The 25,193-nt window shown below is 39.7% G+C and overlaps 1 protein-coding gene across 1 annotated transcript in view; it reads right to left on the bottom strand.

Annotated features, from left to right (window-relative positions):
• The window catches only part of LOC127428061 (inactive N-acetylated-alpha-linked acidic dipeptidase-like protein 2), a 475,761-nt gene that overhangs the window by 169,742 nt on the left and 280,826 nt on the right, over window positions 1-25,193 (bottom strand). Inside the window, exons 7-9 of the mRNA XM_051676110.1 lie at window positions 18,281-18,373; window positions 9,388-9,593; window positions 6,580-6,708 (exon numbers count right to left, since the gene is read on the bottom strand). Coding sequence (XP_051532070.1) covers window positions 6,580-6,708; window positions 9,388-9,593; window positions 18,281-18,373 — 428 coding nt within the window. The remainder of the gene's footprint in view (window positions 1-6,579; window positions 6,709-9,387; window positions 9,594-18,280; window positions 18,374-25,193) is intronic.

Raw genomic sequence — 25,193 nt, forward strand, 5'->3', positions numbered from 1 at the left:
ACAGCAGCTAGTATAAGCCATTATCAATTAACTGAGCGACAGAAAATGATTGGTGGAAGAGAGATGTAGCGGCACAGAGCTGAACATTCAGTCAATGCAAGTGATAGTGCAGACTAGAAGTGGTGACGTTGAAAAGTTTTCTTCATTATTGAACAGGATGGCAGGGTAGAATTAGCAAATATAATATAGTGCATTTTAATTTAAAGTGCTCTGAATATAGTCTAGATTTATCTGTCTAAATTAGAGTCCCACAGTTGGTCACACCATACTGTTTCTACGTGTTGTTTATGGGTGCATTGTTTATGAGACTGTACTGCCCTATTAAGGCAAATGAGAAAATGGCTTCAAAAAGTGTTATTGTCCAGTTAAATATGGATTATGAAATAGTCACACACATTTTTTTTTTAAATAATTGCATTATTAAAACTCATTGCAATTCACTGAAGAATCTTTACAGACATAATTAGAAAACTGTTGTCTAACAACCCATGACTCAGAATGTATGCTAATGAAAAGAAAAAAACAGAAGATTTGAAGGAAGATTCCAGGTTCAATACAAGTTTAGATCAATAAACAGCATTTGTGGCATAATGGTGATTATCACAAAATAATTAATCTAGACTCATCCTTCCATTTCTTAAAAAATAAATAAATAAATAAATAAATAAAATAAAAGCATGAATCTGGGTTACAGCGAACCACTCACAACGGAAGTGAATGTGGCCAATCCGTCAACTTTAAAATACTCACTGTTTCAAAAGTTCAGCCACAAGACTCAAACAATATGCATGTTAACATGATTTTAGTATGATAACATGATTTTAGAGCGATTAAATCACTTACAAACCTCTTCTGTGTAAAGTTGTATCCAATTCTACAACTTCTTTGCCAAGATGACCTTAAAACCCTATTACGACCATAAAAACAACCATTTAAAAAACTTTTATGCTCTAATAATACACACGTTTTAACAGTAGAATTATTTTTATAAAACTATAAGCTTCTCATTTCTGCCTTTAAACTCCCCATTCACTTCTAAGTTCCATTGTAACTGCCTCACTGTAACCTCAAGTTTCGATTTTTTTTTTTTTTTTAAATTTGAAAATTAATTTTTGCCACAAATGCTGTTAATTGAGCTAAACATATATTAAACACAGAATATTAATTTAATATTAAGAAACATTAACAGGAATGGCTGGGGTTACACAATTAAAGGACTCAACCCCTGATCTGTCCTCGGCTAAGAAAAATCTGTTAGACATTAACCTCAAAAAAAGGAAAAGGTATTAACCATTTTAAAATAGCCAAGAAAAATGTCTATTTGTTGGGACTGGTGGGAATTACCTAACATGCACCACCTCTTCTTTTGTTATGCACATTTAAATGTATGATTAAGTATATAAACCTAAAGCCTCATCTCTTCATTGAACACATAAATTCCATTTTAGCTGCTCATTGAGATGTTTTAATAATATTCAAACAGGAACTTAATGTTATGCAGAGCATACCAAAGCCATTTACCAAAACTTTCCTGAGTCTTCTCTGTCTATTCACATCAAATCACATGCTCATCAATTCCCCCCCCCCACCCCCGTGAACTACTTTTCAAACATTATGATCAGAGTGAAGATGATAAGGGAAGTAATTATTCCAGTGAACTTAATTTCTTTCTCAGAAGTTGAGATTTTGCAGGAGAGATTTACATAGTGCCTGTGGTGCAGGTTAGAGCTTATTTTATTAGGCTGAAATGTCACAGGTGGACTGGCATTTAGGTTAATGAATAAAATGATTGTCTGGTTAAAAATAATAGGGCACACTGTCATAAGATCAGGGCCTCTGACCTATAGTGCACTATGCAAAGCTTGTCCCAGTCTGACATTGACAGCAAAACAATACATTGAATTTATGAATGAGTTAACCTTTTCTGTTGCTCCATTCTCATCTGGTAAAATTACCTGATGGTGAAGAGGCTGTCAGTTTGAGTTAAAACCCAAAGAAAGTTGCCCTAAAGTTACACAGAGTTAATAAGCAAGACTCAATGTTTTCAACAGTTTAGGAATGATTTCAGACAAACTTCAATGTATTCACGTAAATCAGAAATGAACCTGTCAGAATGAGTAAAAGATTACGTATATCCAGAAACTATGAGCAATACAAAAAAGCTAAATTAGGGTAAAATAAGTAAGATGAGTTATATCTCATATTATTGAAAATGCCATTTGAACGAATAACTCAGACTCACAGCGGATCTCATTCTCATTTATTTAGAACCAACTCAAACAACACATATGCAAAAATCGCAGATTGCTTGTGGCCTCAGATACATGGAAGGTGTTAAGCTGAAATGTTGTTTTATATTAGGGATGTGTGAGACTAGTCGACTAAATGGTTCTGATGCTGCTAGTTGACACTGGAATTATAAGTCGGTTAATATTTGTCTCCATTAAACTGTTCAACTGTTACACATTTACGAGGCTGCACTTAAATTACTGTCATATTAATGATAAACATTTTAAATATAATTAATAATACAAATATTATTTAAAAAAAAGAGGATATCTGGAGCAGATACAAAGTTTCATTTCACCTCAGGCTGTGCATGCTTCTTCCCTCTCTCACTCACGGCGCGTGCAGGAAAATCATCTCGCTAGACAAGCAAACTCAGTGAATTAGCTATGAAATCACTTCAATGGTGGTGCGGGAAGGGGATTTCCTAAACGTTGGCTTGAAAGTCGCTATAGATCTTTTCACATTTGAGACTTCTTTAAATCTCTGCGTGCCTTGTAAGTTATTTTCCCACGGAGCAGGCTTTTTCAAGAGCAGGATAGCCACCTCAGGAGAGTCAAGTCCCATCATTCACCGGATCATGTCGAGGCGTTAATTTTGCTCATCAAAAAAATATGCTTTTGTGTACGTAGTCTAGAAAAAAATACTGTTTTCGACAAGGAATGACATTTTTTTAATCTGCTAATTAAGAAGGCTATTTTCAAAGAGGTACCGACTGCTTAGCGGGTTAAACTATCTTTTATTCTGTGCACGTCATGTTTAGAATACATTAGGTTTATTGTAGGCTACATCACAGGCCTATTTTTTCTATTCTATAGCCATTTTTTTTTTTTTTTTTTACATCGTAACTGTTATTGGTTAACATTCTTTAACAAACAGCTGTCATAGATCAATGGCTAATGCACGACTGCAAGTTGTGAAATACGCGCAACTTTTCAGCATTTTTTTTTTTTTTTTTTACTCTCGTAGATTTGGCTTAGCCTACCTGTTAATTATTTTAACATGTTTTAATATGTTAAGTAAATTTTGCTTGGTGAATTCAGTTTAGAACAGGCCATTAGAGTTGCGCTATTGGTCCTGCACTTTATTGTTTTCAATAAATAATAGTGAAAGCGTGTCATGTTTTATATTTAATGTACACGTCATAGATAAATGCCCCCTTTTCAGCAGAATTTAGCGTCGGATTTGGAATATATTAAGTATTTTAAATGGGTCGCATCAACACATTTTTTTTGGACTGTTTTCTGAAGATTGTTTTCCTTTTAGACAAGTGGACTCCAAAATATTTTTTAAATGTCAGTGAAACTAGGTCTGACGTTTAAACGAAAATTTTGGAGTCGACTAGTCTATATATATATAAACACACACACTGGCAGCAAAAAGTTTGGAATAATGTACAGATTTTGCTCTTATGGACAGAAATTGGTACTTTTATTCACCAAAGTGGCATTCAACTGATCACAATGTATAGTCAGGACATTAATAACGTGAAAAATTACTATTACAATTTGAAAAAAGTTCTTCAGAACTTCTTAAACTACTTCAAAGAGTTCTCATCAAAAAATCCTCCACATGTAGCAATGACAGCTTTGCAGATCCTTGGCATTCTAGCTGTCAGTTTGTCCAGATACTCAGGTGACATTTCACCCCAAGCTTCCTGTAGCACTTGCCATAGATGTGGCTGTCTTGTCAGGCACTTCTCACGCATCTTACAGTCTAGCTGATCCCACAAAAGCTCAATGGGGTTATGATCCATAACACTCTTTTCCAATTATCTGTTGTCCAATGTCTGTGTTTCTTTGCCCACTCTAACCTTTTCTTTTTGTTTTTCTGTTTCAAAAGTGGCTTCCCATAAGGCCTGCACCCCCGAGTCTTCTCTTTACTGTTATACATGAAACTAGTGTTGATTCAATTAAGTTGTCAGCTGAGAACATGTGAGGCATCTATTTCTCAAACTAGAGACTCTGATGTACTTATCCTCTTGTTTAGTTGTACATCTGGCCTTCCACATCTCTTTCTGTCCTTGTTAGAGCCAGTTGTCCTTTGTCTTTGAAGACTGTAGTGTACACCTTTGTATGAAATGTTCAGTTTTTTGGCAATTACAAGCATTGTATAGCCTTCATTCCTCAAAACAATGATTGACTGACAAGTTTCTAGAGAAAGCTGTTTCTTTTTTGCCATTTTTGACCTAATATTGACCTTAAGACATGCCAGTCTATTGCATACTGTGGCAACTCAAAACAAACACAAAGACAATGTTAAGCTTCATTTAATGAACCAAAACAGCTTTCAACTGTGTTTGATATAATGGCAAGTGAATTTCTAGTACCAAATTAGCAATTTAGCATGATTACTCAAGGATAAGCTGTTGGAGTGATGGCTGCTGGAAATGGGGCCTGTCTAGATTTTATAAAAAATGACTTTTTTGAAATAGTGGTTTTGCTGTTTTTTACATCAGTAATGTCCTGACTATACTTTGTGATCAGTTGAATGCCACTATGGTGAATTAAAGTACCAATTTCCTTCTGAAACAACAAAATCTGTACATTATTCCAAACTTTTGACTGCCAGTGTATATATTATCATTACTGGAAATTAAATGAATGAATGAATGTTGCATTTATATAGTGCTTTTTCGGACATTACACTCAAAGCGCTTTACACAGTGAACAGGGGACTCTCTTCAACCTCCAGTAACTAATAACTAATAATAATTAATAACTAACTAACCCAAAAAAACTTTTTTTTTAGTTTTTTTTTTTTTTTTTTTTAGAAAAACAAAAGTGAAGTGCATTATAGCTTGATCTGAGGTTGGTTCTGAATATAAATGCAGCTATGCAGCTGATCATATATAGTATATGCCTATATAAACAGTGTTAATTGTGTTTCAAGGGGTTTTGAGATTGGCTTTACTCCTGCTGCACATGCTCTTAAGGCGAGAGAACATCTTAAGAGACCATAAGAATACATTCAAATGGTTGTATAGAAGAGGCTGTGTGGAAAGCCTTTATAATGATACGGTTTGGGCGTGTATTATGCTAATTGCTAACTGTGGGCACACACTCCTGGATTCGTCAACATTAGATGGAGGGTAGAAAAACATTTGCGTGAATGGAACCTCAGACATTTTGCGTGAGAACCTTTTCAGTGCACATAGATACACCACATTGTGGCATGGTGGAGGGCGGGGCCTGGTCGTGATTCCGCACACCCGGCCCCTAATAAGGCTGATTAAGCCTGAGAGGGATAAGGCCGACCGGAGACGGCAGTGCGACAGATAGAGAGATTTACGGACAGCTGTCCGACACCTGTGTGTGGTTGTGTCTTTTTGGTTATTAAAATATTATTTATATTGTTAAGCCAGTTCTCACCTCCTCCTTTCCCTTTTACCCCATTACACTGGTGCCAACACCCGGGAAGGAGGAGGGATGCACCGTAGTAGAGTTCTCGCCACTACCATCCACACCAACGGAGCAGCCACGGCCATCTGCTGGGGGCCGGAGGAGCCTTGCCGCCTGAGAGCGGAGGAATGGCCGCCGACCGCGAGGGGAGGAGGGGCTCTTGGCCGACTGCCTAGAGCGGGAGAACTGCAGCCAGGGGCGGGGGAGACCCCTTCCATCCACCGAAAATGTGGCGGGGCGTTCCGTCCGCCAGGGGCCAGAGGACTGCCTCCGATCTGCCCAGGGAGGCACGGCTGTCCTCCACTAGAGGGTGGAGGAGTGGCCGAGGACCAGGCTATGGCATATCGGAGAACCTGCGAGTACGTTTTTTTATTTGTTCTCTCTCTCTCCGGCTGCCACTCTGCGTTGGCCTTTCCCTCTCTTTTTAAATCTTTAGTATTGTTTTAGTTGGGTATAATCACCATTATGGTGTAAGTACCGTGTTTTTTTGTTATTGTTGTTTCCCTCCCCCTGTCCCCTCCCAGATCCAGGAAGGTGGGGATGACCTGCCGGCAGACGGGGCCAGAAGGGCACGCCCCCCCCGGGAAAGGGGCTCCCCGACCTGAAAGAACAAGGGAGGAATGTGGCAGGGCAGAGGGCGAGGCCCCTAATAAGGCTGATTAAGCCCGAGAGGGATAAGGCCGACCGGAGACAGCAGTGCGACAGAGAGAGAGAATTACGGACAGCTGTCCGACACCTGTGTGTGGTTGTGTCTTTTTGGTTATTAAAATATAATTTATATTGCTAAGCTGGTTCTCGCCTCCTCCTTTCCCGTTTACCCCGTTACACACATGTACTCATTTATTAGTGAATGAGACCCAGCATGCGCAATAGGCAAAAAGCTGGTTTGTACCTTTTGGATGTCAGAGGCCAGTTGCAGAAGTGAAGGTGACGCTGTGGACTGCAGGGACCCAGAGGATCTGACTGGACTATGGAGGCTGACATAAGCCACTGCACTGCTTTGAAGTACCACTGCATGCTCCTGTACAAATACACAAAGCACAGACATCTGCTGACACTTGGAGAAGTGAAGAAATGTCAGAGCTTGGTTAGCTATTTTGGCATAAAAGCATGAGTAATGCCCTAGGCAGATACTAAAATTTGTGGAATGAACAATGTGAATAATATGAAACATTATTGTCTTCTTCATCCTCAAAAACATACATTTTATTGTGACATTGTTTGGGGCTTAAGATTAATGATGACGTTTGTATTGCACTTATTGGAATAAACTCTAGTGCCAGGCAGAAAAAAAATCATTAACACTCTACTATCTTCCATAGTTACTATCTTCCATATGTCTGACTGAATCTTCATGGCTTGCTGATTATGTTAGCAAAACGTGTGCACCATTGCTGAGGGGTAGTCTTTACTATGTTTGTTTTATTTTCCCTTTACTTTAGTTATTAAACTGAGAAAACAAAGTAAGAGAGGAAGTACTTTCGACCTCCCATTCCACCTTCTAATGTTCTTTTTTTCAATATTATAATGTCAACACTACAATAAGACTCTATTTGTTAACCTTTATGTATTTATTTATTTATGTATTTTTTATATAATATAATAATATTGGTTAATGTTAATTTATAAATATATTATCCATTGTTCATGTTATTTACTAATGCATTAACTAATGTTAATGTGTTCATTTTTAATGTTAAAAATGTATTAGTACAGTATATGTCAAAATCAAGATAAATACATTGATAAATATGTACATGCATTAAAAGTTTTGTTAATTTTCGTTCATCTTAATCACAGTGTTAACATATGTCAACTTAAACAACCATATTGTAAAGTGTTACCATTTTCAAGACAATACAAAAATACTTTAAGGGCCTTATTTTTAGAGCGCTATGCCTTAAGCGCAGCACTAAGCAATAAGTCAGTGGACATGCCTATGAAGTTTTGATATTTTAATTTAGGTGCAAATGGGTTGATTAAATCGTGCACACATAGTGCTAATGGGCTGGGTTAAGTGCAATTTAATTCTGAGTTTTTCTCGGGTTATTGCACCATCTGCATCCTATTACATGTCCCATTCCCGCCAAGCAACGTCAATATAAATGAAGACAGCCTATTCATAAGAATTTGTTTGTATAAATGGGCTGTATGTAATGCATTAGAAGAATACAAATGTCTCAGGTTCTTTTACGCAACAACTCTCTCACGTTTTGTCTGTCATCATTCCAGTGCTGTGCTTCCGGAGCGTGATATATGCGTTCTCTATCGGTCTGCCACACCTGCGATCTTGACGGTGTTACGGGACGCTTGAAACATGCTTTGCTGCTCTCCCACTGTTCATTGTTTTGTAATATATATTTGTCATATGTTTCTCTGTTTAATGTTATATGTTTCATTTCTGTACAGCATCCCTGAGTTTGAAAATGTGCTATACAAAATAAACGTATTATTACAATTATTGTTATTATTATTACTATTCATAATATTGATCTACTGACACACAAATCATGTTTTTAAAGTTATTAAAAGCTTTTAACTGCAAATGCAAGAACCGAGTTTAGACTTTGTGCAGAGAATAGACATGACTTTAAGACGACTTAGCACAATTAACTATTTCTCAGAAAAATAACAAATTCATTAACATGCATACACCCACCTATAGTGCAAGCACTCCCATGCATGCCCACTTAAGCTGTGTGCTGGCATGAAAATTGTGCTTAGAAATAGCGCTCATACAAAAATTTTATAAGATGTAGCACATAGTCATTCCTTGAAATTAAAAACACTGTGTCTCTGTAGATGGGTTTCCATCCAAGTATTTTTATGCACATTTTGGGATATTGCATAAAAACTGCTGTATGGATTGGCATTAAGATGCAAATAAAATGTGCATAAAAAATAAATACACTTGCCTGAGGTGGATACTTTTTTTATTCGATAAGAAGAAATGAGCATAAAATATGATGGAAACACTTTTACTGAATAAACTCCTATTGAATTTATTAGGAATACAAGATGTGCATCAAAAAAAGTCATGTGACTGCATAATTAATTAATTAATTCATTAATGGACTAACTAGATACAAGTTCTTTAAAGTGTTTTGTCTGTGTGCTCTATATCGCAAGTATTTTGTGGCGGTATAAAAATGACTTGAGTGACCCGTCCAGCCCAACACAACAGCATTAACTCTTGGCTTGACTTTCTGATAGTTTGATAAATGATTTGGAAATGTTTTCAGAAAGCTGTTTGAAAACAATGTTTATTTTTGCAATTCCACTCAGTGGCACAGAAATTACATACTTCAGATTTAAACTTGCTGTTAATTTTGTGTAATTTGAATGTTCTGTTAGTAAAGCCAAGGCAAGCCAATTAGTCATGGATTATTTCATTCTTTCTTTCCAATTAAGTAGCATAGTCTTCTTTGCAATTGTGAAATAAACTAATAAAAATGGTTTGAGGTTGCTGACTTCTGTGATTCTGATTTGTCTCCAAGGACAAGGAAACCTTCTAATGTTAGTTCACACACGAGAACTCACTCCACAATTTGCTACATGAGGAACATATAGGGCATTTACTTGTCTTGTTCATGTTCTTGCATGATTTACTGAGGCGATGCATATGTTAACAGGCTAATGTCCATGTTGATATTTGTTTGAGGACATTCAAGTACCTCAGGGATGAATAGTTTAATATTACCTTCCCCCATTCAATGGAGCCTATGTTGCCCAGTGACGTTCCCCCCCATGAGCAGAAGATGATTGTTCGGTCGGGCTGCCAGCCTGCACGGGTCTGAGCCGTCATGGAGGCGATGATCTGAGTCATGACTGCAGAGCCGTTCCCCCAGTCCGCCAACGCACCTTTGTACCAGCTGCCATGACGACTGCCAACCAGTACATATCGATCTGCAAGGGGATACAGAGCAAGAGCACTTACACACAAAACAAGAAACAAACAAATACAACACACATGCTCACACTTACACCAAAGCGAAGTCAGTCACACACATACACACCACCCCTGACTCTCAGTCAAGGAAAAGAAACAATTGCTCATATAATTAGCCGCAGGCAATAAGCTTCACTTACAGTGAATGTTGAACCGAGCATGGCACTGGGCCACCTTTGACTGACACCTTGTGTGGGTAGAAACAGACAGAGCTGACGAGAGCAAAGAACTGAGGATTATTTGAACCCGCCTGCGCTTAGGTGTGCTGGAGCAGTCTTAGGGGAAGTTATTAAAATTACATCTAATCATACATAAACAAGACCATGAGCTGCCAGATAATATTAAGGTAAACACTTAATAATTAAAGGGATAGTTCACCAAAAAATAAAAATTCTGTCATTATTTGCTAACCCACATTTTGTTTCAAACCTGTATGAATTTCTTTCTGCCCTGGAACACAAAATGAGATGTTAAGTTGAATGTTAGGCACTGACAGCCCCAGTCACCATTCACTTTCACTGTATGAAAAAAAAGCATAATCATTCTTCAAATTTTCTCCTCTTCCATTACAAGTCATACAGGTTTCAAGTGGTTTGGTCAGAAAATTATAGAATTTTCATTTTTGGGTGAACTATCCCTTTAAGCAATATCACAGGAGCAAGAGTGCCATTGCACTGAATATCAACATGGCTTTGATCTGGCCACAAAAAAATCACATAAATCACAAAAATCACAAAATAGCAAAGAAATTAGCTTAACTACATTTCTGAGTAGCTATGTGGTAGCTTTGCAAGTTTTTAAATCAAGTAGCTTAACAGTAGCAAAGCTATTTTTTTTATTATTTTATATTTTTTATTTTTTATTACATCATCATCGTGTTTACTATCGCCAGTTTTAAATCAGAACTAAATATATATGATTCGCAAATCATACACTGAATCGGTTTGCAGTTCAATTTTGATGACTCAGAAAGCTCACTGTCGTGCTGCCGAATCATTTGGTGCACACCTTCACTTGACAACATGCTCACGGGATATTTTAAAACAAGGAAAATAAAGATAATGCTGGTTCCAGTGGATCTACAATCAATGGAAACCAAACCTGCAAATGCATTCTACCGTTTGCCAGTGATGAAGAAGATCTTTATTAAGATCAACACATGTGTAGCTTGTGAACGACTACTGAAGCTAAAGACATTTTACCATCAAAAGAGTGTCAAAACACTTAGTAGCCTACACTAAAACACATAAAATAAGTACAATGGTGTAACAGGTAAAGGACGGGCAATGAGGAGGCAGGAACCGGCTGAACAGTCAACGTAAAGTTCAATGATATAAATGAACTTAAAACAACATAAAGACACACAGACACACTTAACGCGGCCGCGTGCATCTCTCTCTCTCCAACCGCCGTCTCCGGCTGTCCCTTATCTCGCTCTCACTCTGATGAGCTGATTCAGTGCCGGCCGTGCTCCCTCCTCCTCGTCACACTCCTCCCCCGCCCGATTCCGGCCCGGGGTGACACCGGTCTGACTAACCCCCCCCATCTCTGGAGGGGAGACGCAGCCCTTCTGGCCATTCTGTCAGCCAGAGGTCCATCCCACCTCCTGCGAACCTGGGGGAGAGACGAGGGGAGGTGTGGGGAGAGGGAAAGGGCGAGCGGAGACACAGAAAGAGAGAGAGAGAAGAACTTGCATGCTGGCTCCCAGACACGCTGTTGCCCGGTCCTCAACCACTCCTCCACTTTCTGGCGGACACCAGCTCACTCCTCCCCCAGCAGACGGCAGCAAGTCCTCTGGCCCCTGGTGGACAGAACCGCTCCTCCCCTTTTTGGCAGACAGCCATGGTTCCTCCGGCTCTCATCGGCCAGCAGCGACCCCTCCATCCCCAGGCAGATGGCCGCGGCTGCTCCCCTGGCGGATGGCAGTGGCGAGGACTCCGCGGCAGCGCATCCCTCCTCCCTCCCGGGTTTCGGCACCACTGTAACAGGTAAAGGATGGGCAAGGAGGAGGCAGGAACCGGCTGAATAGTCAACATAAAGTTTAATGATATAAATGAACTTAAAACAACATAAAACATAAAGACACACAGACACACACAACGTGGCCGCGTGCATCTCTCTCTCTCTCCAACCGGCATCTCCGGCTGCCCCTTATCTCGCTCTCCTGCTGATCAGCTGATTCAGCGCCAGCCGTGCTCCAACAAGGCCTGGCCACACCTTCCTCCTCGTTACTCATGGGATTACCATGTTTTTTGTATATGTACCATTACCTGGGAGCTCAATGTTAATACAATAGTATATGAATACCATCTAAATACAGAATGGTACATAAATATGGTAAATGTATATCAAAGTACCATGGTATTACCATCTGATACCGTCAGATATCACATGGTTATTGCCCAGATGTGCTCTCACACACAAAGTATCTGGAGCCTGATCAGGTGCTTCCAGTAGGGGAGAGTGGGGTAAGATGAGACAATTTTAACATTTGCTGTCTCCTATAATAGGAAAAATTAGACAGAGGTAAAATTAATAGAGCTATCTTTATTTCAAAGTGTATGCTATCACTTGATATTATAAAAATGAGCCTGTGACAGAAAGCTACAAACATATGGCCTTTAAAAAAGGTGATCCATTGGATCACCTTGCCCCATGTTAGGTAGGGTAAGGTTAGTGGGTAAGATGAGCCATCTGGGGGTAAATTGACCAATTGAATTTTTCCAGTGATACACTAAATAAAATTCCACACATTATTTTGTATCTATAATTTCTAATCTACAATCTCTTTATTTATTAATTATATTCTCCTACTTTACTCTTGTTTCCTTTAACACTAACACTAATAATTGTTACTGCATGTAAATGATGGAACAATTTAGATCAAAGCATAACCTAGTAAATACCTAAAAGTCTTTGCCAGAAAAATAAAACAAAATCTCACTCCTTTTGGTCCTCTTTTAATTGCAAACATTATAAACCGAACATTAAAATAGTAGTTTGTTTTAGTAAAAAACAGTGGTTCCACTTTCCCCAGACACCATAGTGACGCTTTTTGAAAAGAATCACCTGGCTTAGTGCTTCAGGGTTTATATTGTGCTAATTAAATCATGGGTAAATTAATACACTGGATATACACCAAATTTGTACCTAAATATATTTGCTTTTGCACAACAATCAGATAACGTTTTCTATAGATAAAAGCACACTTCTTTTTCCATGTGTTTCTCCTCTTCACAGCCAGATAGAAATAATGGATACTTCCTGATTACAAGGTCACATGACTAAAAATATGTACAGTTGCCTAGATACACGGGGTGGGTCAACTTACCACAGGCTCATCTTAACCCACTCTCCCCTACACACAGAAATACAACAGCTAGACACAGAATTACAGGATAAGATGAATAGTTTACTGTATGTACACAGAGTTTTTATACAGGAATATGCAAAGGTAATTGTGTTCAAATGGTTATGGGTTTGTAGAGGTAGTAGCATAAATCTGAAAGATAAAATGTAAAAATAGTGATTTTTCATATTAAACACGTGGGTTTTTATAGGTGGCATGCATAAATATGCAATTACATGTTTTTACATGAACATACATTTTATATTGCACATATGGTACACTTGTAAACTGTATTGCACTATACTGTATACTGTACCATGGCTTAGATATGCATCATGCGATTAAGTATTTTAGATGCTTTGCCTATGACAGTAAGCTCTGTGCATCTGGTTGAAAAAAAAAATAAAAATAAAAAATAAGTAGCTTAAATGTAGCAAGCTACTTTTAATGTGAAGCTTGTAGTGTAACTTTTTACTTTCTCTGAAGTGTAGCTTTAGCATAGCTTAACTATTATTTCTGTTGATAGTTGATAGTTGGTAGCTTAGCTAGTAAAATTGTTTGAGTAGCTTGCCCTACACTGACATAGAGTAACACTCAATGATCATGCACTACACAGATGGATTTAGCCGTTGCGCACCCTCTCTGTGTTTACATCAGCGTCTTTTCCGAGAACATCGACAGGAAAATACAGTGGCTGAAACTGTCAAAACAGTCATGTTAGAGGGTATTACATTTTGCTGGACAATCAAACCCAAACTGTGTCTTCCCACAACCTTTTCACCCCATGCCTAGCATTTCTACTGAATATACTTTATAATTTATGTTATTACATAAGAACAGCTTTACAAATTATTTACACAAAAATTTATTCTGCATGAATGAGGCCCAAAGAGAAGAACATCTTATGATTTATGCTGTGTAATTAGTGATTGGGCAACCAATTATGACAAGAAAAAAAGAAAAGAAAAAAAAAAGAAAAAAACACTGTAAATCAGGGAGGTAATTCATGGATGGCTAAAATTCATAGACTCTGACTTTTACAGTCTTAGAGGCGGGGGTGAAAGATAAATGCTTTCATTATATCAGATGTACAGTTGGATTAAATCACCCTGAAGGTGAAAATAGTGGTCAGTAATTAAAAGCCTATTTTCAGCAGCCAAGTGACCTGTATTTGGACAGTGGCAGACATTGTTTAAAGAGATTAGTTTGTCATAAAGCAGGCAGTAAAAAAGGGCTGTTTCAGCACCTAGGCTTAGATTTGGCTTTCTTCACTTCCACACTTTCATTATTTTAGGGGATGAAGGAGAGAATGCTTAGATTACACTCCTTTTCCAGAGGACAATCACTTTACTATTACCAATGCAATATAATAAAGCACTGTGACAAAACACTTGTGTCTTTGTTATGTCAGACCACTGCGGTTTAAATGAGGACCACACCTGGGAAATGTTGGCGATGCTAACTGCAGTGTCACGTCTAGATGTGTTTTGTTCATGTTTTGTGTTCATGTCTTTTATTTTAAAGTTTAGTTCCTGTTCCTGTTCAGGTCATGTGGTTTCATGTCATGTTATTTCCTGTTTCCATGCCATGTTTGTTCCTGTTTCCTTGGTCATGTGATTTCATGTTTCCCTCCATGTTCATCTGTCTTGTTTTCATTGGTTTATTGTCTTGTCACCTTGTTATCAGTTCTATCTTGTCATTGGTTATCATTGTCATGTTTCTCCCTTGTCCATGTATTTAAGCCTCATGTTTGCAATCGTCCTTGGTCAAGTATTGTGTTTATGTAACTTTGTTTGGAATTCAAGTCAAGTCAAGTTCATGTTTATGTTTTGTAGTCAAGTTTTTGGTTTTCATGCTTCATGTAAATAAACTGCATCTGGGTTCTTCACTTCATCGTCATCGTCTGCCTGTCATTGCCAACATAGTTACAGAATACCTGACCGCAAAATGAACCCAGCAGTTCAGCTTCTTCATTATGTCAGGGGAATCGTCCCCTGGAGGAATATGTAGAGGACGTTTGTGCTCTGGCCAGCAGGGTTGATTTTAATGAGATTGCCCTCAAGGACTGTTTTCGCTTTGGGCTGAATGAGCCAATCTTCTCCTTGATGCCAGGCGGCCGGAGTACCTACAGCCCTCAATTTATCGACCTTGCCCTACTGATATGTGGTTCATCATTCACTGTAGGGGAGGTGGACGCCAAGCCAGAGTCCCACGTCATGGCCGCTGAGCCAGCATCCCACGTCATGGTCGCCGAGCCGGTGTCCCAAGCCATGGTCGCCGAGCCAGTGTCCCACGTCATGGTCAATGAGCCAGCGTCCCACATCATGGTCGACGAACCAGGATCTCATGTCATGGTCAATGAGCCAGGGTCCCACTTCATGGTCGATGAGCCAGGGTCCCACGTCATGGTCAACGAGCCAGGGTCCCACGTCATGGTCAATGAGCCAGGGTCCCACGTCATGGTTGACGAGACAGGGTCCCATGTCATGGTCGCAGAGCTTGCGCCACTTTCTGCCCCTGATCCTGAGTCAGCTCCATGCCATGTCACAGCCACGCCAGAGTCTGCTCTATGCCATGTCACAGCCACGCCAGAGTCTGCTCCATGCCATGTCACAGCCACACCAGAGTCAGCTCCATGCCATGTCACAGCCACGCCAGAGTCTGCTCCATGCCATGTCACAGCCACGCCAGAGTCTGCTCCATGCCATGTCACAGCCACTCCTGAGTCTGCTCCATGCCATGTCACAGCCACGCCAGAGTCTGCTCCATGCCATGTCACAGCCACACCTCAGCCTGCTCCATGCCATGTCACAGCCAGGACTCAGCCTGCTCCATGCCATGTCACAGCCACGACTCAGCCTGCTCCATGCCATGTCACAGCAATGCCTCAGCCTGCTCCATGCCATGTCACAGCAACGCCTCAGCCTGCTCCATGCCATGTCACAGCAACGCCTCAGCCTGCTCCATGCCATGTCATAGCAATGCCTCAGCCTGCTCCATGCCATGTTACAGCAGTGCCTCAGTCTGCTTCACGCCATATCACAGCAGAACCTCAGTCTACTCCATGCTGTAGGTGCTACTGGCTGTTTAAATCAGTTTTACTATCAGAAATAATCAATAATTAATTGTTATTAATTATGGAATAATTAAATAACAATTAAATAATAATTAAATGGAATTTAACTCATTAAATTCTATTCTCGGGGCACCACTCTTTGAAAAGAGAAAAATGATAGCAAGTTACTGATTGAGTCTCACAAAAACAAAATCTACCCTGTAGGTTGAGTATCTTAATTGTTAATCAAAATAATCAAAAAGGGGAAAAACTAGTTAAATCATTGCTATAAAAATCTAATAGTAATCTAGTTACAGTTAGTTTCTAACACCAATAAAATAACAGTACTCTGAGGTAACTTGGGAGTTCTTGACGTGGCAGAGGTTGGCTTCAATGCAATATTCAAACAAAAACAAACAGGAGTACTTATTATAATATAACAAGATTTATTATAATCAAGCAGTAGTGAACACAGCCAATACTATCTGAATATAATCCAAAAAAACAAAAAATATATAATAATAAGGAAATCCTAACTAACAGTGGAGCTATATGCTAGTGTGTGTGTGTGTGTGTGTGTATGAGTGTGTGTGTGTGTGTGTGTGTGTGTGTGTGTCCAGATGCGGTAACAAAGGAATCAAAATGGAGGATCAGGTTCAAAATGGAGGGTTAGATCCAAAATGGAGCTGATACCACGTGAGGGTGGAAATGAGCGGACACGCAAAGGAACTGACGAAACAGGCGGGAGAATTTGGTTAACCAGCCTGAGTCGAACATAAACCGTGGCACCACTCACTCACTGAATATCAGTGAGAGAGAGAGAGAATGAGAGCAAGAGAGAGAGAGATAAAGTGCATGCAATTTAATTGAGGGTAACCGCTCGTAACAGCGGGACTGAATTACTAGTTCAGATCACTCAACAAAACAAACATAAACCCAAAAGAAAATTAAATTCAAATCTCCCAACTCGAAACAGCAAACAGCGAGCAGAGTTTAACATACAAATATACTTAAAACATCAGCATTTAGAATCAAAAATACAATTTAGTTTCACAAGAAAAATCACAGTTTCTAAACTAAATCTGCCCAGATATCAAGCCTTACTTGGGAAATCCTGTGTGATTTCAGTAGGGTTGTCCATTGGAATTCCTGTTGCATTGAGTGGCAGGAGAAACGGTCTGAATGGTCCCTTGTCTTACGCTCGTCAGCGAAAAGACACGTCTCTGCTTTATTCTTCGGATCCAGCGATGGAGAAGAATGCACAAGGTAGTCAACGTTGAATGAAAAAGAGGGAGAAGGGAAACTGGTCGCCTTTCCGTTTTTCAAAATAAATTCACTGTTGCTTTACAGTGAAACTGAACCGGTTGTTATAAGTAAACTATAAGACTTGAACAAAGCTAAGTTAATCAGTCCAAATTAACGGAGGGAAAACTCCTTCAGTACGTGCACAGTACAGATGTCCCTTAACAGCCAGCTAGAGCTTAGCACAGAGAGGCCGAACAACATCTGTCCGCTGGTTTTATTGACAAGATGATGTCATCAGTCGTAGGCCGCTTTCGACCAATGGCGTTTGAGACTTGGTCCATGGGCGGGACTTCGCATCCAGTTGTGAATTTGTGAAGGATCCTGGGAAACTGAGTTCAATGTCTCTCCTTTGATTATAGAACAAAGGGCCATGCGGTCTCTGCTGCCATTTTGAGTGGGCCAAGGCCCTACAATGCCATGTCACAGCCAAGCTTCAGTCTGCTCCATGCCATGTCTCAGCCAAGCCCCAGACTGCTCCATGCCATGTCACAAGCAAGCCTTTGCTCCACGGTCCAGGCCCACCTCCGCTTTACGAGCCAGCACTCACGCCTGCCACGGCCAATGAGTCAGCATCCGCAAGTCAGGATAATGCCATACCATGTTACCACGTCATGCTATGTAGCCACGTCAAGTCGCCACAAGTATTGTGTTTATTTAACGTTGTTTTCAAGTCAAGTCAAGTCTAGTTAATGTTTATGTTTTATAAACTGCACCTGGGTTCTTCACTTCATTGTCATTGTCTGCCTGTCATTGCCAGCATCGTTACATGCAGCTATAATCAGAGTACTTTGTGTTAATTTAAATAATTCTGTTCAATTATTACACAGATTGAATTATGCATATGCTGAATTCTCAGAAATGTTCAAAAAAGCCCTTTGGGTTTGCAGTGGAACAAAATGAAAATGTTGACAGATATTTGATCCATGAAGACCTACCTGGATTGGTCTTGCCTTTCAGATATCCGATAACGTTGTGCACTGTCTTGAAGATTGCCTGGTTTTCAATTGTGAGATTTATGATTTTTCTTGCTGAGGAACAAGCAGAAATTCCAAAAAGAATTAGTCAGTAACATGTTTGGAGACAATATTTATGTTCTAAAACCAGCTCTAAGAAGATGGCACAAAGTGTTTGTTTAGTCATGTTTGCCAACTAAAAAGTTGAGATTTTTAGCATGCAATTCACATATGACCAACACATACCAAGACATTTGTTTTGCACACTGAGGGGAAAATTTACTAAACGTGCCACTTTTTCATGCTATATATGTAGTCCAGAGCAAAAACCTGCCTCTTATTCACTAACCACCAGCAATCCAGATTAACCAGGCACTACCTGCCCTGATATAATTCTACACTACAAGTATTTTGTCATTGTTAATCTTTTCACACATCTCTTTTTTATAGAAATTGATATAGATTGCGTCTTGTCTACAAAACTCAGCACTATTTGCCTGCCACAATTGATGGTATTACGTCCTAGGAATAGTCGAGCGCACTTTCAGCATTCAGGAGCCTGCATCGCAGAGGTGGATCAGGGCAGTCTCGTGATGAAGACGTCACCATAGCAACTTTTTACCTGCATCATGAAAATGTCCTTGTCATTCTGTTCTCACCTCAGTTTGGACAATTCCGTCATAGACTCTGCAACCTTCTGATTTATTGCATGCTTAATCGCAATGTTTCATTATACTTATAAAGACATATCAATTTTGTTACATTATACTATCATATCAATATTTTAGATCACCTAAACCATCCCCACCCCTTCACTTAACCACTTATAAACAATATAAATAAATGAAACAGGCAGGTAAATGTAGTAACAAAAATTGTATTTACTTTATACTATAATATACTGCAGATATTTTTAACACCTAACCTGACCCCACGCCTAAACCTAACCAATAATATAACAACAATAAACCCAAAAATATATAAAAGACGTAACAAGCAGATACCAATATGGTCACAATTATTAACTTATTTTATTTTTTTACAAAGCACTATAATAGTTTTCCAAAAAAACTCATGCTGCATTCAAAGTCGTTCGAAGCCATACAATAGCTCAGTGTCAGGAACAGAGCGAAAATAAAGGTTTTAATCACTGAAAATCTTCATCTCCAGGAAGGCAGTCACATCTTATAAAAAAAAAGCATCCAAACATCCAAGCAATTGGTCACAAGACATGCAAGAGCCTCTGAAAACTCCCTTTGTGTCCCACGGCAAACAAAACAATTAGCAAATAAGCAATACATATATAAAGCAATGAGTAAATTATGACAGAATTTTCAATTCATTTCATTTTAAAATGTAGCCTTGGGTAAAGTATTGAAATCCTCCTAAATGAGTTGAATTAGGCATCACAGTGACATTTAAAAATATTGACAAAGGGTGATGTTTCAGTGATGTAGGGCATGGACCAAGGGAAACATGTTGGTAGCGCAGGCAAAAAGTCGCATTAGGGACATGTCATTATGACTGTCTGTTAGGTAGAGCAATGCTATACAGTCCCAGCAAAGCATGCCAAAGTTAGGTAGTCTGCTGCACCCTCATAACCATCCTGCAAGATTGGGATTTGTACATTGTAAATTGCATTCAGTAGAATTATTTGGGCTTGTATGCACAATTATCTGATTTTCATAATTCCTTTAGCAAATAAGGCGCTAAAACTACACTAACAGCATATACAAATAAGCGCCGCCATAAGTGGGTGCAGTTTATTCTGAGTGAATTCCCCCCTGAGAAGGACATTTGTTTGCCTTCCTGTAATATCGGCCTCAATGTGATCTCTAATCTGCAGTCAATCAAGAAGAGGCTCTCCATTGATTCGGGGCCCTGAGATAATCCCCTTTCTCCCAATGGCTCTCAGAATGGTGTGTTATTGCAAATTAGAGCATGTTCATAGCACACTTTCCCTTGTTAAAGCTACTACTTTTACAACATACAGTAACTGTAGAATGGAGTCAGTCAGCCCTCATTCTCAGTGACCATTTGTGTGCTACAAAGGAACAGCAGAAAAAGAAAATGTACACTATCAGAGCTCCAGAGTTGCAGCATAAGAAGGTGTCGCCTCTGCTCGCTCATAGTCTTACCAATTACATATAAAGGCTCAGTGTGTTGTAGTGAATATCAATGAAGCTGATATCCCAGCAGATAAAAGAGACACCTGGTCCTGGTAGACATCCCAAGTCAATCTCCCACTCTCTCTTACAATGACATTGCAATGTGAAGATGTAAAAATCCCACAGTGTTCTCTCTCCTGGTTTAAGACGGAGGCGGAATTGAAAATACATTTTCAATATAGCCCCTGGATCGCAGGCACATGTGCTGGCTTTGGGGCATGGTGCAAAGAGTAAGAGTTTTTTTAGTTTCTATTTTTTTTATTAGTTCCTGAAGATGTGATTTTCAGAGGGAAATAAAGATGAAGTTTGAAACTGTAGATGCTCTAAGAAGCAAACACCACTGATGGCAGGGCTATGTGTACACAACTCTCTCTTTTTTTACACTTTGAGAGTAATCAAATTCACTCTAAAAATGCAGTGGGCTTCACACAGCACCCAAATGCCATTTATCACCTCTGACAACAGCACAAATGACTTTGGGTAAGGAGCACAAGATATATGCAGTTCTAAGGGAGTGTTTAAAAGTGCTGGCATGCACACAGGTCATGGTGTGACACATTTGCCCATTAATCATCAATAGGTATGAGAAGTTACTGGGTATCTATCTATCTATCTATCTATATCTATATCTATCTATATCTATATCTATATCTATCTATCTATCTATATATATATATATATATATATAAACTATATACACCGATCAGCCACAACATTAAAACCACCTGCCTAATATTGTGTAGATCCCCCTTGTGCTGCCAAAACAGCGCCATTCCGAGATGCTATTCTTCTCACCACAATTGTACAGAGTGGTTATCTGAGTTACTGTCTGGTCATTCTCCGTTGACCTCTCTCATCAACAAGGCATTTCCGTCCACAGAACTGCTGCTCACTGGATGTTTTTTGTTATTTGGCACCATTCTGAGTAAACTCTAGAGACTGTTGTGTGTGAAAATCCCAGGAGATCAGCAGTTACAGAAATACTCAAACCAGCCAATCAGTCACCAACAATCATGCGACGGTCCAGATCAATTTTTTTCCCTATTTTGATGGTTGATGTGAATATTAACTGAAGCTCCTGACCCATATCTGCATGATTTTATGCACTGCACTGCTGCCACACAATTGGCTGATTAGATAATCGCATGGATGATTGTTGGTGCCAGACAGGCTGGTTTGAGTATTTCTGTAACTGCTGATCTCCTGGGATTTTCACACACAACTGTCTCTAGAATTTACTCAGAATGGTGCCAAAAACAAACAAACAAAAAACATCCAGTGAGGGGCAGTTCTGCAGATGGAAATGCCTTGTTGATGAGAAAGGTTAACAGAGAATGGCCAGACTGGTTTAAACTGACAAAGTCTACGGTAACTAAGATAATCGCTCTGCACAATTGTGGTGAGAAAAATAGGGTTGGCGCTGTTTTGGCGGCACAAGGGGGACCTTCACAATATTAGGCAGGTGGTTTTAATGTTGTGGCTGATCAGTGCATATATATATATATATATATATATATATAATTAACTGCTGAATATTCGGCAGAGCATACCTGATAATTTTTTGCCGGTGTTTGATTATTCAGACATTTTATTAGACATCTTATTTGGAGGCACAGTAGTGTTCTACAAGTTCTCCAAGAGATGCAAGTGAGGGAAGCTTCATCAGCGCGGCTTTAGGTCTCTGCTGCCGAGTATTCATCTAGATTTTAATAAAGTTAACCTCACCTGTGAACTGGCAAAATACAAACAACATATCACATGCCCCACCAGAGAAAGAAATATACTGGACCACTGCTACACCACTGTAAAGATGCATATCGCTCTGTCCCACGTGCAGCTTTAGGACTCTCTGATCACTGTCTGGTTCATTTTCTCCCGACCTACAAGCAGAAACTAAAATCAGCTAAGCCTTTAGTAAGGACTGTAAAGAGATGGACTAATGAATTAGAGCTGGAACTACAAAACTGCTTTGACTGCACTAATTGTAGTGTTTTTGAAGCTGCAGCCACAGACCTGGACAAACTCACAGATACAGTGACATCATATATCAGTGTCTTTGAGGATATGTGCATCCCTACTAGGACATTTTTATCATTCAATAATGATAAACCATGGTTTACAGGAAAACTCAGACAGCTTCGTCTTGCCAAAGAGTATGCTTACAGAAGTGGGGATAAAGTCTTGTACAACCAGGCCAGAAACACACTGACTAAGGAAAACAGAGTGGCTAAAAGAAGCTACTCTGAAAAGCTGAAAAAAATGTTTTTAGCCAACAATCCTGCATCTGTGTGGAAAGGCTTGAAAAGCATTTCCAAGTAAAAGACACTTCTCCCTCACTCTGTAGAGAATCAACAAATGGCTGATTAACTGAATGTGTTTTACTGCAAGTTTGAAAAGCACAGTCTCACGCCCCTCCCCGCTCTGATCTTCACTTCACTCACACACACACCAACAACGCCTGGAACCCCCCTCCCCCCTCCCCCCTCCTGCTACTCAACTTGCACTTATGGTCTGTGAGGAGGATGTGTGCCGGTGTTCTGGAAACAAAAGACTAGGAAAGCTTCAGTCTCACCTGCCTGTCTGACCTGACCAACTGGCCGCCAGAACTTGATGACTACAGACCTGTCACCCTCATGGTCATGAAGCCATTTAAGAGACTGGTTTTGGCCTACATGAAGGACATCACTGGACCCCTGCTAGACCCCCTTCAGTTTGCTCACTGAGCAAACAGATCTGTGGATGATGCTGTCTAAATGGGACTGCATTATATCATGCAACATCTCAACAGACCTGGGACTTATGCAAGATCCTATTTGTGGACTTCAGTTCAGCCTTCAGTACCATCATGCCTGATCTTCTCTCAACTTAACTGACCCAAATCTCTGTGCCAACCACAATCTGTCAGTGGATCAACAGCTTTCTGACAGATAGGCAGCAGCTAGTGAGACTGGGGAAAATCACATCCGGGACCCTTACTATTAACACTGGTGCTCCTCAGGGATGCATTCTCTCTCCACTTCTCTTCTCCCTGTACACAAATGACTGCACTGCAAAGGACCCCTCTGTCAAATCCTGAAGTTTGCAGACAACAGCATGTTCATTGGCCTCATCCGCGACGGTGATGAGTCTGCATACACACGGGAGGTTGAACAGCTGGCTGTCTGGTGCGGTTACAACAACCTTGAGCTGAACATGCTCAAAACAGTGGAGATGATAGTGGATTCAGGAGAAATCCCACCACACATCTAGAGTAGGCAGAGGAGGAGAAAAGAAGCCCAGCACTACAGAGCATAGACGTTCATAGAAAGTCATGTGTTTGGGCCTCTTTCGCTCTCTCAATTAGTTTCTTTGTGGTGAATACATGGATTATGAATATGGCCATCTATACCACTGGCACAACACACACACACACACACACACACACACACACACAGAATTGACTCATTAGGGGGTGCACGGCTTTCAGATGTCACAGAAATGCAAAGACATGTATGTATAAATATTTTTTAAATGTATTCCACATAAATGTAAGTGTAGTTCTAGCAGAAAGATGTCAGGATTCATTCTATCAGGCATTTCATCCAATCACAATATAGCCTCAGCTTTATAAGTCTGCTAGCTGCCTCTCATGATTCGCATGTGAAACACACAACTATGACACATGCTATGCCTTGCTTTTACAAGCAACAGTTGCTCCATGTTGGATTATATTATAATGTTCAAGCTCCTCAGCATATGGTCTCCATCAGGAAAATACAGTAAGTTCCAACGTATTCTTCTTTTGGGGGAACAATTGTCAGTGCATATAGCTGGTGGTTGATGGGGTTCAAGGCTTCCTGCTATCAATGTCTCAATGATCTATTCATCATATCCCTTATACTGCATCAATATCTCTTTTCAGGTGGCAATTTTTCAGTTTATTAGAGCACTTGGGTCTCACCGATCATGTTAGGTGATTGTGCGTCCCACAGCATGGCAGCCATGCACACAAGTATCCAAGCTTAGGTTCACAAATGTTGATCTGTTCACTCAGAGCTTGCATGCCTAAGTGTTCCCTTCATCAGGGAATCAAGATCCAATATTCATGCATGTCATCAGGTATAGTACTCAGCATTCGGGGTCTGATTATATCCATTAAGTTAAGATCATGATCTCGCGTTTCGTTGGTCATTCCGATCACACGTTAAATCACAAAGCATTTTGTTGACTTCATATGTTTACATCTGCATTCTCCTTAAAAGGGAAGCATCATCTGTCACTACATGTCCTCTGACACCTAGCGGCAGGCATTGCTCATTACATTGTTGTATTTCATTAACAGCACAATGCAAATTGTGCTTTAATATAAGAAATTATCAAATCAAACCAAGGTACTAATTCCTATATCCAGCTATGTTACGTTTCATTTTATGAGAGTCATTCTGGCATCATAACAGTGTAGAGATTTGTATTACTATGGGATACTGAAAAAATTAATTATTTTATTATTGATATGACCATGAAGATTTCTAAACAATGGGGCCTTTCTACATGGGGCTTTATCATGTATAATCATATCCAACCTCCTCACTAGGGCCATCCACAATCCCAAGCATGGTTTTACTTTGCATAGGTATTGCAGACCTAGCTCACCCTTATCGAAAGGGCTCATGTGCAAACATTGTTTATCTTTCAGCAAAAGGAATTGGACAACAACTTTGCCCTTATCGTGGGGCCAAAATACAATG

The sequence above is a fragment of the Myxocyprinus asiaticus genome, chromosome 37 (assembly GCF_019703515.2).
Source record: "Myxocyprinus asiaticus isolate MX2 ecotype Aquarium Trade chromosome 37, UBuf_Myxa_2, whole genome shotgun sequence".
Lineage (NCBI taxonomy): Eukaryota > Metazoa > Chordata > Actinopteri > Cypriniformes > Catostomidae > Myxocyprinus > Myxocyprinus asiaticus.